Here is a 15,498-nt window from a genome sequence, read left to right as displayed (position 1 = left end):
GCATTGGCCTGCTAAACCCAGGGTTGCAAGTTCAATCCTTGAGGGGGCCACCTAGGGATCTGGGGCAAAAATTGGTCCTGCTAGTGAAGGCAGGGGGCTGGACTCAATGACCTTCCAGTTCTAGGAGATTGGTATATCTCCAATTATTACCTTTAAGTTTGTTATAACAAGGTATTCATTATAGCATATCTTGTCCACTCAGTTACCTGGGAGGGGATATGAGCTCTCCTCCCAGCCTCTGAAATGGCTGTGGCATTTCCACTGAACAGGATCTGTAGCAAACCAGTTAAATTAGACTACCAAACAGACATCAGAGGGTGACAGTTTTCAGTCACTAACAACCTAGGATCTGATCTAGCAACGTTTGCTCATGTGAATAGTTCTTATTCATGCATGAATGGAACTATTTCCCCTGGGGCAGACTTGAATCAGAGATCTAGTGGTGAAAGTCTCCCTGTCCCATCATGAATTCCATTAGCTATCCAGGCTAGCAATTTCTTTTTTTTGAAAGCAAAACCCAGTCAAGTCAATTAAAAACTTTATTCTACACAAATAAAGAGAATTCAGAACCTGCAAAATGGAAAAGGCCAAAAATCAGCAAGGGAAATATGTTTCAAGCTTCTTAGAGGCTATTTACAAACAAAAGAAGAAAAGAAGAATGTAAACATTTATTGACAGAATTCTCCTTAGGGTTAAAGAAAAAAATGAAGCAAAATGAAGGAACACACACACATACACACGCACGCACGCACAATTTGTAGCCATCAAACCTATTAGCTCTATGGATTAGCTGGAATATCAAGTTTCTACATTACTAAAACAGGATTTCATATCATAAATGGCCAGTGCATGGCAGCCTTGAATAATGGGAGCGCAACTTCCCATCTGAGCAAATATGCATTAGTAACAAGACACTGATGAGACCAGACAAATCACCAAGGAAACAAGAAAATGTGAAAGACGAGTCAAAGGAGATGGCAGCACGTGCTTTAGAAATGAGTTGTAAATGAAGCTAGCCACACTGCAGCATTTATATTAACATATGACCAGGCCTAATAGGAGACTGGGCAAATTAAAAGGTAATTAATGAATTTTTATAAATTACAATGAAGGGAAATCCAGCATATCAGCTAGGTGAAGGCTATGGCACTTAGCCCTCTTGTTCCCCAGCCCTGCCCACTTTGCAGAATACATTAGGATCTCACTATCTGGGAGGCTGATGAGATTTGTAATGGAAGAAGGATCTAAATCCTGACCTGGCACAGTGCTGATTAAGAGCCCTTTGCATTCTCTGCTACCGGCTCCAGCTGGCCAGGGCTCCACCCTTAGCAGTGAACCTTGCTGGTCTTCTGACCAGGAACAAAGTGCACACTCAACATTTGCTGATGCTGCTGGTAGCAGCATGCATGTTAAGCTGTGTTTTTTTATTTGGGGTGGGACAAGCATGCCCCCATAGGTAAGGACATTAGGCAGGCCTACCTCTTGGTGCATATTACTGTATTATATGCTGTCCTGCTGACATCTTGAGTGTGAAGGTCTCAATGCTGCACAGCAGAGGGCAGGGCTGAGCCCAAGACAGGCAGACAGGCGTGCGCGTGCGCGTGCACACACACACAGAATGAGACATTAATCAGGCTTCAATTTCATACATTTGTTTTGTACTTAGAAGGGATGACAATTTCATTCTACAAAAGCAGAGCACTGAATAATATGTATAAGTATGTCTATTTCTCCATGTGACCACAAATTGCATAAAACCACTTCTCCATAACCAAAGCATGCTCACTTTTAACAAACCCACTTAGATTTTAGATTTTCTTTTTCAAAAAAGAAATATTTGATTGATCTTTAAAGCAAAGTTAAAAAAAAATCTTACACATTGAGTCTAGAGAAACTACAGAGATGAATAGAAAGCCTTGAAGTTGGTGTAGATAAAAATTACTGGTCTACTGTACTTTGCAAAGGTTCATGTATTGAGCTGACTCAAATTTGCCATGAATTTTAATTTTACCATTCATCTTTAAAGAAATGAGTATTCACCACTAAGGCTGGAGTTTTCAGAAGTGCTCAGCCTTGGCCTAACTTTGCTTCCATTGACTTCATGGGAGCAGAATTAGGCCAACATCAAATGCTTTTGAAAATTCCACCCTAAAGCTAAGAAGAATGTAACCAGCGGGAGAGGTTTAGTGTTTAAGGATTTCCTGCAAGAGGGCTAGATTATAATCTTCATGTAAACATCAGTCAGTGTGCTTTCTACTGAGGTGTCTACCTTAGGCTTTTTCCCCTAAAATTCTCTACTGCTGTTGCCACCACTTCAGGTCCATCACTGGTGGCAGCTGTCAGGGTACAATTACCAAGTCATCTACATCTCAGAACAGATCTAGATGACTTGGTAGTTAAAACCTCAATGGGGCCTTATTTACACTAACACTTCCATTGCTGATAGGACTTGTGAAGTTGAACTGGTGATAGCTACAGTAGGAAATTTTAGGGGGAAACGCCCACAGTAAACAATGCCTTAGGTAGGGGTTGCCACATTTGGATGAAAACTCCAGTCTCCCATTCTGAGATAAAATACATCATTGTACTGTAAACCTATAGGTGCACTTTATTAATAATAATAATTATTGTTTAAATATAAACAGCAGCAGGTAGGTATTTGATGGTAAACCTAATGGGATGTTAAATTCAAAGTGTAAAGGAAAGAGTGCTTAAGCATCCTTTGGTCTGGTCTACACTTAAACTTAGGTTGACCTAGCTATGTCACTCAAGGCTGTGAAAAATTTCACACCCTGTACAATGCAGTTAGGTGGCTCTAACTCCCAATGTGTATGCAGCTAGGTGGACAGAAGAAATGTTCCATTGACCTAGCTACTTCCTCCTCCGGGGGTGGATTTACTACAGTGATGGAAAACCCCCTTCTGTTGTGGTAGTAAGTATTTACACTACAGTGATATAGCTGCAGTGCTGCATCTGTACAGATGTAGCCCTTGTAGAACAGACATACTGTTACTGGGCCCCTTCCTCCCCCTTCCCAGAAACAGGGTTACTTGTTTTCACAATTCAAATGTCATTCAGTAATACCAGGTTTTTGCTAATGCTGTTGCTCTTTGTAAATTTATAGATCAAATTAAGATTCATACTCTGGAGAGCAATAAAAATATTTTCAACTTAATCACTCTAGTCTATTTATTCAGCAGGTAAAAAGTGAATATAAGGGTGATATTTTTTTCTCTTTAGTTACTCCCCTTTCTAATACTGCATTTTTAGAAGAAACAGGTTAATCTTGATCGTGTGTATGCTGGGCGACATGTTGAGTAAATGTTTAGTGAGTACGGAGTGGAAGGATAAAACAGAATAAATAAGCCCTTCTGTAGTCAGGATATAGTAATGAATATAACCCACAATAAGCCCCATCCACCTGATCACGCTATGATTCTTAGCATTCATCTGTGGCTGGAACATTCACACCTAAGGATGAATGGGTTGTTATAGTTGTCATGACAGACCTGGATTCTGCAATTTTCAGGCTTTTACAAAAGTATCTGTGACTTCTGACATTTGGGAAAGTTTGCATGTGAGTGAATGGAATGAATGTGATTGAGGTTCATGGGAGTTTAGATAGTGGATCAACCACAAGAAAGAAGTGAAGAAAAAGGTCTCAAATACATCCATCCTACAATTTACTGAACTCATCCCTGTGAAGAAATATGCTCTCAGCCCCCGTCCGCTGAAGTCAATGGGATCATGATGACAGGGCCAGCGCAACCCATTAGGCGACCGGGCACTAACATTTTGGGGGCGGCGACCACGGCTGCCAGATCTTCGGCCGCCCCAGTTGTCGGCGGTATTTCGGGGGTGGGACCTTCCGCTGCCTCTGTCGGGGCGGCATTTTGGGGGCGGGACCTTCCGCTGCCTAGGGCGCCAAAAAAGCTGGTGGTGCTCCTGCATGATGATATACATTTTCCCCTCTGCCTCTAGGTAAAAGACAATATTTTTCATTCCAACTATGATGGAGTTTGGCTTACATAATTTAACTCTGATAGAGCAACGTCTAGAAGAATAGTGTGGACTTTTCAAAAGCGCCCAGCATTGGCCTAAACTCAGCTCCCATTAAAGTGAATGGTCAAACTCCAGTGCGCTCCAGCAAAGTTAGGTGAATGCTGAGTGCTTTTGAAAATCCCACCAATAGTTATTACTATTTGCTACATAATGATGGCATCCTTTATGATGAATGAAATGCACGTAATGGCAAGGTCCATAATCAACCAATTTACAGCGTAGGATCTAGTTCCTCTAAGGTATTTAGGTATCTAACTTCCATTGATTTCATCTAAGTACCTTTGAGGAAGAGCCTGAAACCTGACAAGTGTTGGGCACCTCCAACTCCCAGTGACTTCAGTGGGAGATGCAGGATGCGCAGCAAAACAACCCAAATGCCCTGGCAAGTAGAGGACGGTTCTGTCTAAGACCTGGGTTCAAAGTGGCCATTTGTTATCACAGCATTTGCACTGTTTGAATTGTTTGCATTGTAAATAGCAGAACAAAGGTTCTTTTGCAGGCTAATCCTTTTGCTCTTAGTATTTTTAACTATGTTTTTGTGACATTTCCTTTGTTCAGTATGACTTCCCTGTGACTCTTCCTAAAGACGGCCAAGTCAAACCCTCAGTCCTGTTCTTCATAAGTCTCAACTGAAATAATGTTCCCAAGGTAGTGTGAGGACACAGCACAAGGTCCACACTATAGGACAGTCTACAGGCCAATACTGTTAATAGTCTGATAAATAATTCTCTAAGGAATTCATAAGGTCATCTGGTATGCATTAAAAATTAATCAAAATGAGTTTCAGCATCACTCAGAATATATGTCATCTATAATCTCTATATGGTAAAAACCCATGTCCTGTTGTCTGGGCATTTTCAATCATTTCACGTTAGGAAGGCAAGATTCAAATATAGCACTGAGTGATTAACATTCGATCCTAAAATATCTAACCTGTTCCCCAAAACAACACTGGAATAACATTCTGATAGCAAAATCTCTCTGATCATACAAGATTCAAATATAGCACCTGAGTGAATAACACTTCTTCAGATGCAAAAAGTGGGTCTGCATCTGAAGACCTGGGTATTCACCCAAAACAACACTGGAATAACATTCTGATAGCAAAATCTCTCTGATCATATAGTTTCCTTACATCGTTTCCAGAAGTGAGATGCTCAAATAAAGAGCAATTTGAAAAGGTATATATTTTGTGTGTGCATCCCCATATAGAAATACATGGAAGCTAACAACACCTATATAGTAGTGACAAGTTAATTCAATTTCCATCTTAAGATCAGGTAAAGTGTACCTCGTTTGTTACCATGGATACAAGACATTATTTCCATTTGTTTGAGACTTCATAGTGGGTATGAAATTAGATGGTGACACAAATTCATGGAGGGAGTTAACTCAAAAACACATAACTTCAATGCCTAAGCTGCTATTACACATTTTTCGACAACATAAATTGCTAGATTGCTATGACTGCCCATATGGTATACTTCATGAGCAAATCTCTATGGGATTTTGCTGATAATGCTTTTGAGCAACAGAAGTGATGAGAGAAGAGAAAATAATCACTCATTTCATCAGTCCTGGAAGTGTGCAAAAGAAACCTGAAAAATCACCAGATAATTGGAGTGCATTAAAAATATATCAGTGTTGCATTATTTGCTACTGTTTGGCACCAAGTCTGTGCCCAGAAAATTCCTTGATGCTCAAAATGCATCCATTTTCTCAGCCAGACCTGCTCTTCAACTGTAGCTCAAATCAATTATTCTTTAGTTTTCAAAGTGAGAGGGAGGAGGGGGTGGGATGCGGAGGGAAGTGAGTGTGAATGGAAAGGAAGAAGGATGAGGAACACATTTTTTAATGTACAGGTAGGGCTCAGGAACTCGGTGGAAACCAGTTCATCTTGTCTTAAATTAAATATAATATATACAACAAGATAAAAGGGAATGAGAGAGGTCTTCTTGTTAAACCATTACTAGCCAAGACCTGGATGTGAGTTTAATATTTTATATAGAGCCTGATTTTCATAGGTGCTGTACACATGCTATGCTGATGGATTTCAATTAAAGCTGTCAATCTTCAGCATTTCTGAAAACCAAACGCAGACTCTATAGGTTCTACCTAAATGAGAGGCCAATTTCTAAATATTCCTGGATGAATCACAGGAAAAGTGTAAAGGTCATGAGGTGTCACAAGTGCTACTAACAACCCAAACCCATCTACTCCAGTGTTTCTCAAACTGGAGTCACTGCTTGTGTAGGGAAAGCCCCTGGCGGGCCAGGCCGGTTTGTTTACCTGCCCCGTCCACAGGCCCGGCCGATCGCGGCTCCCACTGGCCACGGTTCGCTGCTCCAGGCCAATGGGACCTGCTGGAAGTAGTGTGGGCTGAGGGACTTACTGGCCAACGCTTCCAGCAGCCCCCATTGGCCTGCAGCGATGAACTGTGGCCAGTGGGAGCTGTAATCAGCTGGACCTGCGGACGGGGCAGGTAAACAAACCGGCCTGGCCCGCCGGGGCTTTCCCTACACAAGTGGCGATCCCAGTTTGAGAAACACTGATCTACTCAAACCCATTAAAATTGTCCGCAAAAGTGACCCAACTCAGCTCCATTCTGCTGTTGAACCTGCTAACAACTTCCCAACAAAACTCCTGATCTCTGCAATCCTCAGCATATCCTCAAATCAGCTTCCCCATAGCCCCTTTTCCAACTTCTTGAACCTTTTGTAATCCTCCCGCATAGGAAGTTGGTTGGCTTGATCCCAGATGCCAAAGTAGCAAAAAATTCGAAAACTCACATCAAAATGTCAAAGATTTAAAAAAACATGGAGGATGGAAAACTGCAGTTGCTGTGACACAGCTAGATAGTGGATAATAAGCGATGGGCTTTCTCTTAACACGCTTGATTAACAATATTGATATCTAGCTGAAGTTTCAATACTAATTCAATTAGAATTCCAGGGCCTGATTCTCTTGTGCCCTTGCACCTCAGGTGACAATCTAAACCAGTGGCAAGTGAGTGTAAAATCACTACCACTTGGATTTGGTAGCAGCTTATACCCATTTGTACTGGTGTGAATGAGTATACAAAGTGCAGGGCAATCGAGAACAGGCACTAAAGCTCAGATTTAGCAAAGCATGTGTTCATGTGCTTAACATTAATGAAGTCAGCGACACTTAAGCATGTGCTTAAGTAAGGAAGAGATTATTCACATGCTTAAAGCATGTACTTAAGTGCTTGAAGGCCTAAGACACTTTAGCTTCTTTTTTTATACCTGAATTGGAAGAGCAACTAATGCCTAATTTATTAATTCTCATATATTTTATTAAGAAATTATTCACTTAGGCCACAAATTCTCCCAATATTGTAAAAGAAAGGTGAGATCTGGGTGTTCATGTACAGAGCTGTACTGAAGCTCACTCCTGGTCAGAAGGCGTAAGTCTGGGGCCTCACAATGACTACTAACTGCAATGTCACAGAGAGGGGATTTACGACTTCCAACAATAATATCAGAAGTGGGAGCTGATTGACATTTTGGAAACAGAAGAGACTAAGAAATAAAGGGCCAGTCTGTGGCTTTAAGCCACTGGCCACAGTAGAGGGGAAGTGGAGGTGTACTACACCAGCAGCAGCTTCTGGAGACATTATGTCTCACTCAGTCACAATGGGCCAGGGCCTCAGCTAGTGCAAGTCAATCTAGCGCCACTGACTTCAGTGGTGGCATGTCAATTTACACTTGCTGAGGACATGGACAAGTGTCTTTAGAAGTGTCGTGGGAGCATGGGCCACAGCAGTCCTTGCTACAGCCTTTGCAGTAGTACTGTGTGTTCTCTCCCCTGTGCGCACTGCACAGCTCTGATGCTGTTTAAGGATGGTGGGGCTATGACCCATACCTGACCTCCTACCTTTGGGGCACTGGCCATGGTAGGTTGGAAAAGACTTCTTAAACCCGCTACCTTCTTGCAGAGCTAGGCCAACCCATGCTGCAATCACACCTCTGACCGCAGTGTAGACATCCCCTTTGTCAGCAGGTCTTTAATCCCTGTGGCCTGATGCTGCCATCCTTATACACCCAAAACAGCCTGCAGAAATCAACAGGCATTTGAGTATGCAAAGAAATCATTGTCAGGTCCCTTAGCATCTTACAAAAACTGATTTTAGCGGTGCAAAAATTTGCAGTGCTTTTTTCCTAACCAAAAATGCCCCTTTTGCGTATACATTATTGAGAAAAGACATTAAAAATTGACTCATCGTACCTGCTGCATGCCTTGCATTGTCTGCTGCAGGAATTTCAACTGTTGGTCCTTTGTGAGACTTTCTTCGGTCCGAAAGAGTTGTCCTTTCTCTTGTTTTAGAAGCTCCACTTCATTTCTGTAAGCATCCAGCTGCCATCGGAGGCTGTCATTCTCTTCCTTCAGTGCATAAGCTTGGGCTGTTAGAGCTATGAGAAAATGAACATGCCAAAAAAATAAATAAATAATCAATATGATGACTCATTTGCTGGCAAATAACATAGAGGGCATTGTTCAGACAAAAGGGGATGCAGCATAAATATATACAAGGTAAACACTCCACTCTTAGGTTGGTCTAGAGAAATTAAATTGGTTAAAGCCTTAAGAACATTTGTAGAGCATTTTGGATTCTACACAGCACACTAAGCCCAAACTCTGACTCAGGTTCATGCCCCAGCGCCCCTTCCATCCACACAGAAATGAGTCTGACTTGGGTCAGGAAATCCTCTTGGCTGGGGCCTATGAACCCTGCTGGAGGGAGCGTCAGAGCCTGAGTCCCGCTGTGATGTGGGTCAGAGCCCAGGCATTTTGTAGTGTGGATGCAGCTCAAGTCTGCATTGCCACTCTGGGTCTGGAGAGTCCACCACACAGAGGAACATCTCAAACGGTCTGCTAATGGTTTACAAAGAGTCTAGTAGCTCATTAGAAATAGCAGGACTAATAAACTCTCACAGCTTCATTGGTTCAATTTCAACTGGTTTAGTGCCAGAGTGAACACAGACAAGCTGAAATGGTCCAACTAGTCCTCCCTATTAATACCCCACAGTACACTAAGGGCTTGTCTAAAGGGGGACACTCAGGAAAGTTCATCCAAATTAAAGTGAGTTAGTTAAATTGCATTTAATTCCTGTGTGGAAAAGTCTTATTCTGAATCAAAATGTCCTAAATTCGATTTATCTTAATTCACTTCCCTGAGCGTTTCTGTTTAGTTAAGCCCTAAGTGGCCTTGTGACATCTCCCAGGATGCACTACTTCTGGGAGCTAGTTGTGAATTGTGAGACAAAAGGAATTGCAAATGAAATAGTTCAGGACAGCACAAGTGTGGATATGGGGCAAAACAAACCAGTTTGGTATGACTAGCGTGGAGACACTTAATTCTTTACACTTAATCTGGTTCAGTAACAAATGGTTCAGTTCTTTAGTGCAGACAAGGCCTTATATAAATATCCTAAAGCAGGATTTCTTGACATGGAGGTTGGGATACGCATGGCAATTGCAGATAGGTGTTAGGGGGTCATGACAACCTTGCCTTTCTGATATTGCTAAATGGGAGGACAGATGTGGCCAGATGTGTAAAGGTTGGGAGAAGAGTGCTGACGGTAAGGACAGAGGTTGAGAACCACTGCCCAAGAGAAATGTCCTAAGAGAGACTTCAGAAAATGACCTATTACTGACAACAGATGTCAGCAATGATTCTCTTCCTACCCCACCACCTCAAACTAGTGTTGACAACAGTTTAGCTGTGAATGAATTTTTGACACTGATTCTGAAAGTGTGCTAGAGCCCTGATGTAACATGGAAATCATTCATTTTTTTTCTACAAGGGCAGTATCTGCTCTTGACAGTTTCTTACCTGTGTCTCAGCAATGGTGCAGTCATACTTGTACAACTGATAGCATACGCTGCAGTGGAGCTGAGATGTATGCATTCTACCACTGAGTCACATATGGAGGTAAAAATGTCTGCTGACCTCCACTAGAGATTCAGTATTTCTGAAAACAGGCACGAAATTTCTGAGTGTGGGAAGGCATAATGGTGCTGAAAACAGTTTTGTTCTGTGTACATTAGCATTTGATGGGGGCATAGTCAACAAGAGGTTAGAGAGACGAGGCCATAAATTGTTGCTCTAAATTTCAATCACTTCATAGACTGGCTGCTAAAATTAGACATAGATTTTAGGTAAGAAACTGACATCCAGTGCAAAGGCAGAATTCTGAAGTTCTTAAATTGGCAAAACTTTATTGACTTCACAGCATTTGCCCAGCAATGTTATAGAAACTGACGTGACTGTTTAATATTTATACTATGGTAGCACCCAGAGGTTCCAGTCAGGATTAAGGCCCTGTTATGCTAGGGAGTTTCGCCTAAGTAAAGCTTTTTGGATTTGGTCCCAAGAGAGAGGAAATGTGGAAACTACACTCCTGCCTCCCTGCGAATTCTCCGGTTACAAGGAATCATTTAGACAGAGAAATGATGTAGTAGAGCAAAATTATATAAAATGCAAATGCTCAAAAAATAAAAATAATAAAAAAAAAAAAAAACCCCAACGACAACCAGACTTGGCACTACAAGAACTTTACTACATTAGCCGCATTGAAAGATACTGAAGTCATTTCCTTAAGAAGCTCCATTTGGCCCCTTTTCAATTTAGAATGGCATTTTTATTATCATAACTGACAACAGGTGTTTGTGAAGAAATCGATTAGTATGCAGGGATGGAAATTACATTTGCCAAATGAATTGCACAGTCTGCAATATAAGCCTAAATTTGTATAGCAAAATGTGGAAGGCTATAAAGCATATACCAAGAACACTATTTAAACAAATTATCTGAGCATAAATACACATAGGGAAGTGTGACAGCTGTTATTTCAGGGATACTGTTAACGTCCTAGAGAAGAACTTTACTCTTGACCATTCTTATACTTGGCAACAACAATGGTCATTTGGCTTAGCAAAGTATGATGCAGTCCTATCTTTATTATTGGACTGTGATATCACTATGAAATAGCTGCAATTAAAAAAAACCCTCCAAAATTCTATCCGCATTTTGTAATAAGAGCACAAACCTGATTAAATGATTTCAAGCTTGATATTACAGAATTTTACTTGCCATCGACAGTAACAATATGGCTACTTTCCAGAGGATAAGAAATTATATATTAACACCACTTAACTTAACACCACTTAATATATTAACACCACCACCACTTAATTACATATTAACACCACTTCAGGCCTCTCTTGAACAGACCTTGCTGCATTAAGAGTCCCTTGTATCCTGTGTAATCGCAAATAACATGACTCAAAATCTTTGTCAAACTAGTTTGTTGTCTGAACAGGCGATCTCAATACATCTTTAGCAATAAAAATACTTTACTTTTGACAGGACAAACCTTTCTTTGACCCAATTAATTTCTATTATTTTGCAAACAATACAAATACCTTATTGCAAATATAATGTAGTCATTAAAATACACCTATAAGTTCATTGTTGCGTCTAATTTGGCTCCTCCACAGCATCTCTCTGGAAGATTTAGCTGCAGCCTCAGAATTGCTATATCATATTAAATTGTTTTGAAAAGCATGTAATCATTCTTCCATGATAAAATTTACCCTCAAGAAATTGTTGTGAGGAGTCTAATGGGCAACTAAGAGGACAGAAGCTTTTTTCATAACAACCAAATAACTACATCTGAGAAAAATAGGCTAAGCAAACACAAACCTCCAGTCCAATAGAAAGTATTTTTCTAAATTTGCTCCTCTAATTCAGAGAGAGAGGCCTGAACCAAACTTCCAAATGTTGCAGTTTTGCACTTCTTTTCAGTGTACCGAGGCAACTAAATGTATAAACTAGTATATTCATGCTGCCCAGCAGACATCACTTTATGGTTAGCTAGAGTCATTACACAGTGCTATGCACCATCACTGGGTTAACCTTGACTTCCACACAGAAACTTTAACCAGTGGATAACCTCCCACTCTGTTAGGTACAGAAGGGACACTAATGCAACAGAACCTGTACTTTTCCACTGCTTTGGGGAGGCAATGGGAAGAATGTGCATCTCCTGTGCATCACCTAACCCAGCTCCAAGAGAAATCCCCGAAAGCTGTTGCACAGATGGAAGGGACTGGGTCTGTACAGCTGTTGGCTTGTTATCTCTGATGGAGTTCAGGTGCTAGGACCTCACAGCCTATCCTGGCCGGAATAACAGCTGTGGATATTTTCACTGCCAGCGGGTGTGTCAACACAGCCACTGACAGCAAGCCTCTGAGCCCAGGTCGACAGACTCAGGCTCACACAACTGCGATACAAATGGCTGTGTAGACATTGCTTTGAAGTTGCAGCTCAGGTTGGAACTTGGACTCTGAAGCCCACTCCTGCCCTGGTCTTCGGAGCTCAAGCTCCAGCCTGAGCCATAAGCCACAAGCCAGAGGCTCACTGCTGTTGGCTGTGTAGACATGTGGCCCTGGTGGAATACTCCTTCCCCCCTTTCTCCGGGGGATATGCTCAGCCCATTTATTGGAGCTGGGTGCCTGGGAGAGGATTTGAGGCTTAGTGTGCAATGCTGCTGACTGCTGTTTGGCAAGTGGGCTGAACAAGAGCCCATTAAACATTGTAAGAATCACCTGCAGGTGACAATACTGGTTGCCAATTCACGTGACAGGTATAAGCAATGCTATAGAGTATTTGCTATCCGCATCGAAGTTATTAGAAGCTAGTTACAAGGAGGCTTGTGAAGTTTGAATTAATCTTTAGCTACCTGACCCAGACAGCTAACCCCACAGACCTAAACATTTTATTCTGAGCTGTATATTATCACCTTCAACATTTTAAGAATAACTCTTGGGCAAGGATCAAGTAACACACACTGTTTGAACAGTTACAAGTGACTCTTTACCATAGGAAACAACATACTTTCTGTTTTTTTAGAAACATGAGCGCTTATAATACTCGTGAACAGTTCTCGTCACTTAGCAGAATCTCAGTATTCAATTATTATTTGTAATTCAATAGTACCAAGAAGTCCCAATCAGGGCTGGTGCCTCATTGTTCTAGGCATTGGACAAATACATAGAAAGACACGATCCAGGTCCCAAAGTGCTTACAAACTAATTGAAGACAAGGCACAACAGATGAATGTCACAGACAATAAGAGGAAATGGGGGAGAGAACATGAGGGTAGCAGTAGTAAGATCATGAATTACACAGGATACCTTGAGGGGTCTAAATCATTTAAAAAATTGTTAAGAACACGAGAACATAAGAACGACTGTACTGGGTCAGACCAAAGGTCCATCTCATCCAGTATCCTGTCTTCTGCCAGTGGCCAATGCCAGGTGCCCCAGAAGGAATGAACAGAACAAGTAATCATCAAGTGATCCATCCCCTGTCCCCCATTCCCAGCTTCTGGCAAACAGACGCTAGGGACACCATCCCTGCCCATCCTGGCTAATAGCCATTGATGGACCTATCCTCCATGAAATTATCTAGTTCTTTTTTTAATCCTGTTATAGTCTTGGCCTTCACAACATCCTCTGGCAAGGAGTTCTACCGGCTGACTGTGTGTTGTGTGAAGAAATACTTCCTTTCATTTATTTTAAACCCACTGCCTATTAATTTCATTTGGGGACCCCTAGTTCTTGTGTTATGAGAAGGAGTAAATAACACTTCCTTATTTACTTTCTCCACACCAGTCATGATTTTATAGACCTCTATCCTATCCCCCCCTTAATCATCTCTTTTCCAAACTGAAAAGTCCGAGTCTTATTAATCTCTCCTCATACGGCAGCCATTCCATACCCTTAATAATTTTGTTGCCCTTTTCTGAACCTTTTCTAATTCCAATATATCTTTTTTGAGATGGGGCGACCACATCTGCACACAGCATCAAAGATGTGGGCATACTATGGATTTATATAGAGGTAATATGATATTTTCTGTCTTATTATCTATCCCTTTCTTAGCAATTCCCAACATTCTGTTTGCTTTTTTGACTGCCGCTGAACATTGAGTGTATGTTTTCAGAGAACTATCCACAATGATTCCAAGATCTCTTTCTTGAGTGGTAACAGCTAATTTAAACCCCATCATTTTATATGTATAGTTGGGATTATATTTTCCAATGTGCATTACTTTGCATTTATCAACATTGAATTTCAATTACCATTTTGTTGCCCAGTCACCCAGTTTTGTGAGATCCTTTTGTAGCTTTTTGCAGTCTGCTTGGGATTTAACTATCTTGAGTAGTTTTGTATCATCTGTAAATTTTGCCACCTCACTGTTTACCCCTATTTCCAGATAATTTATGAATATGTTGAACAGCACTGGTCCCAGTACAGGCCCCTGGGGGACACCACTATTTACCTCTCTCCACTCTGAAAACTCACCATTTATTCTTACCCTTTGTTTCATACCTTTTAACCAGTTATTGATCCATGAGAGGACCTTACCTCTTATCCCATGACAGCTTACTTTGCTTAAGAGCCTTTGGTGAGGGATTTTGTCTTGTTACCCCCAGTCCTTTAGCAAGCCGTGAATAATAGATAACTACTTGTAGGCTTCATGTTATCAGCGAGTCATGAGACAAATTGGAGGATTGGGTCAAAAGAAATCTGATGAGGTTCAACAAGGACAAGTGCAGAGTCCTGCACTTAAGAAGGAAGAATCCCATGCACTGCTACAGGCTGGGACCGACTGGCTAAGCAGAAGTTCTGCAGAAAAGAACCTAGGGATTACAGTGGACGAGAAGCTGGATATGAGTCAGAAGTGTGCCCTTGTTGCAAAGAAGGCCAATGGCATATTGGGCTGTATCAGTTGGAGCATTGCCAGCAGATCCAGGGAAGTGATTATTCCCCTCTATTTGCCACTGGTGAAGTCACACCTGGAGTATTGCGTCCAGTTTTAGTCCCTTCACTACAGAAGGGATGTGGACAAATTGGAGAGAGTCCAGTGGAGGGCAACGGAAATGATTAGGGGGCTGGGGCACATGACTTACAAGGAGAGGCTGAGGGAACTGGGGTTATTTAGTCTACAGAAGAGAAGAGTGAGGGGAGATTTGATAGCAGCCTTCAACTACCTGAAGGGCGATCCCAAAGAGTATGGAGCTAAGCTGTTCTCAGTGGTGGCAGATGACAGAACAAGAATCAATGGTCTCAAGTTGCTGTGTGGGAGGTCTAGGTTGGATATCAGGAAACACTATTTCACTAGGAGGGTGGTGAAGCACTGCAATGGATTACCTAGGGAGGTGGTGTAATCTCAATCCTTAGAGGTTTTTAAGGCCCGGCTTGACAAAGCCCTAGCTGCGACGATTTAGTTGGTGTTGGTCCTGCTTTAAGCAGGGGATTGGATTAGATGACCTTCTGAGGTCTTTTCCAACCCTAATATTCTATGATTTGGGGCGAGCATTCAAGTGTAAGGGGCACCAGGAA

At 41.7% G+C, this 15,498-nt stretch overlaps 1 protein-coding gene across 21 annotated transcripts in view; it reads right to left on the bottom strand.

The window, feature by feature from the left end:
• ENOX1 (ecto-NOX disulfide-thiol exchanger 1) overlaps window positions 1–15,498 on the bottom strand; it is a 521,099-nt gene that overhangs the window by 48,610 nt on the left and 456,991 nt on the right. For all 21 annotated transcript variants that reach the window (XM_039485148.1, XM_039485204.1, XM_039485280.1 and 18 more), the window contains one exon: window positions 8,311–8,495. In XM_039485148.1, coding sequence (XP_039341082.1) covers window positions 8,311–8,495 — 185 coding nt within the window. The remainder of the gene's footprint in view (window positions 1–8,310; window positions 8,496–15,498) is intronic.

The sequence above is a fragment of the Mauremys reevesii genome, linkage group 1, assembly GCF_016161935.1.
Source record: "Mauremys reevesii isolate NIE-2019 linkage group 1, ASM1616193v1, whole genome shotgun sequence".
NCBI lineage: Eukaryota > Metazoa > Chordata > Testudines > Geoemydidae > Mauremys > Mauremys reevesii.
The sequence above is the reverse complement of the archived record's forward strand: the minus strand, read 5'-3'. Positions and strand labels throughout refer to the sequence as shown.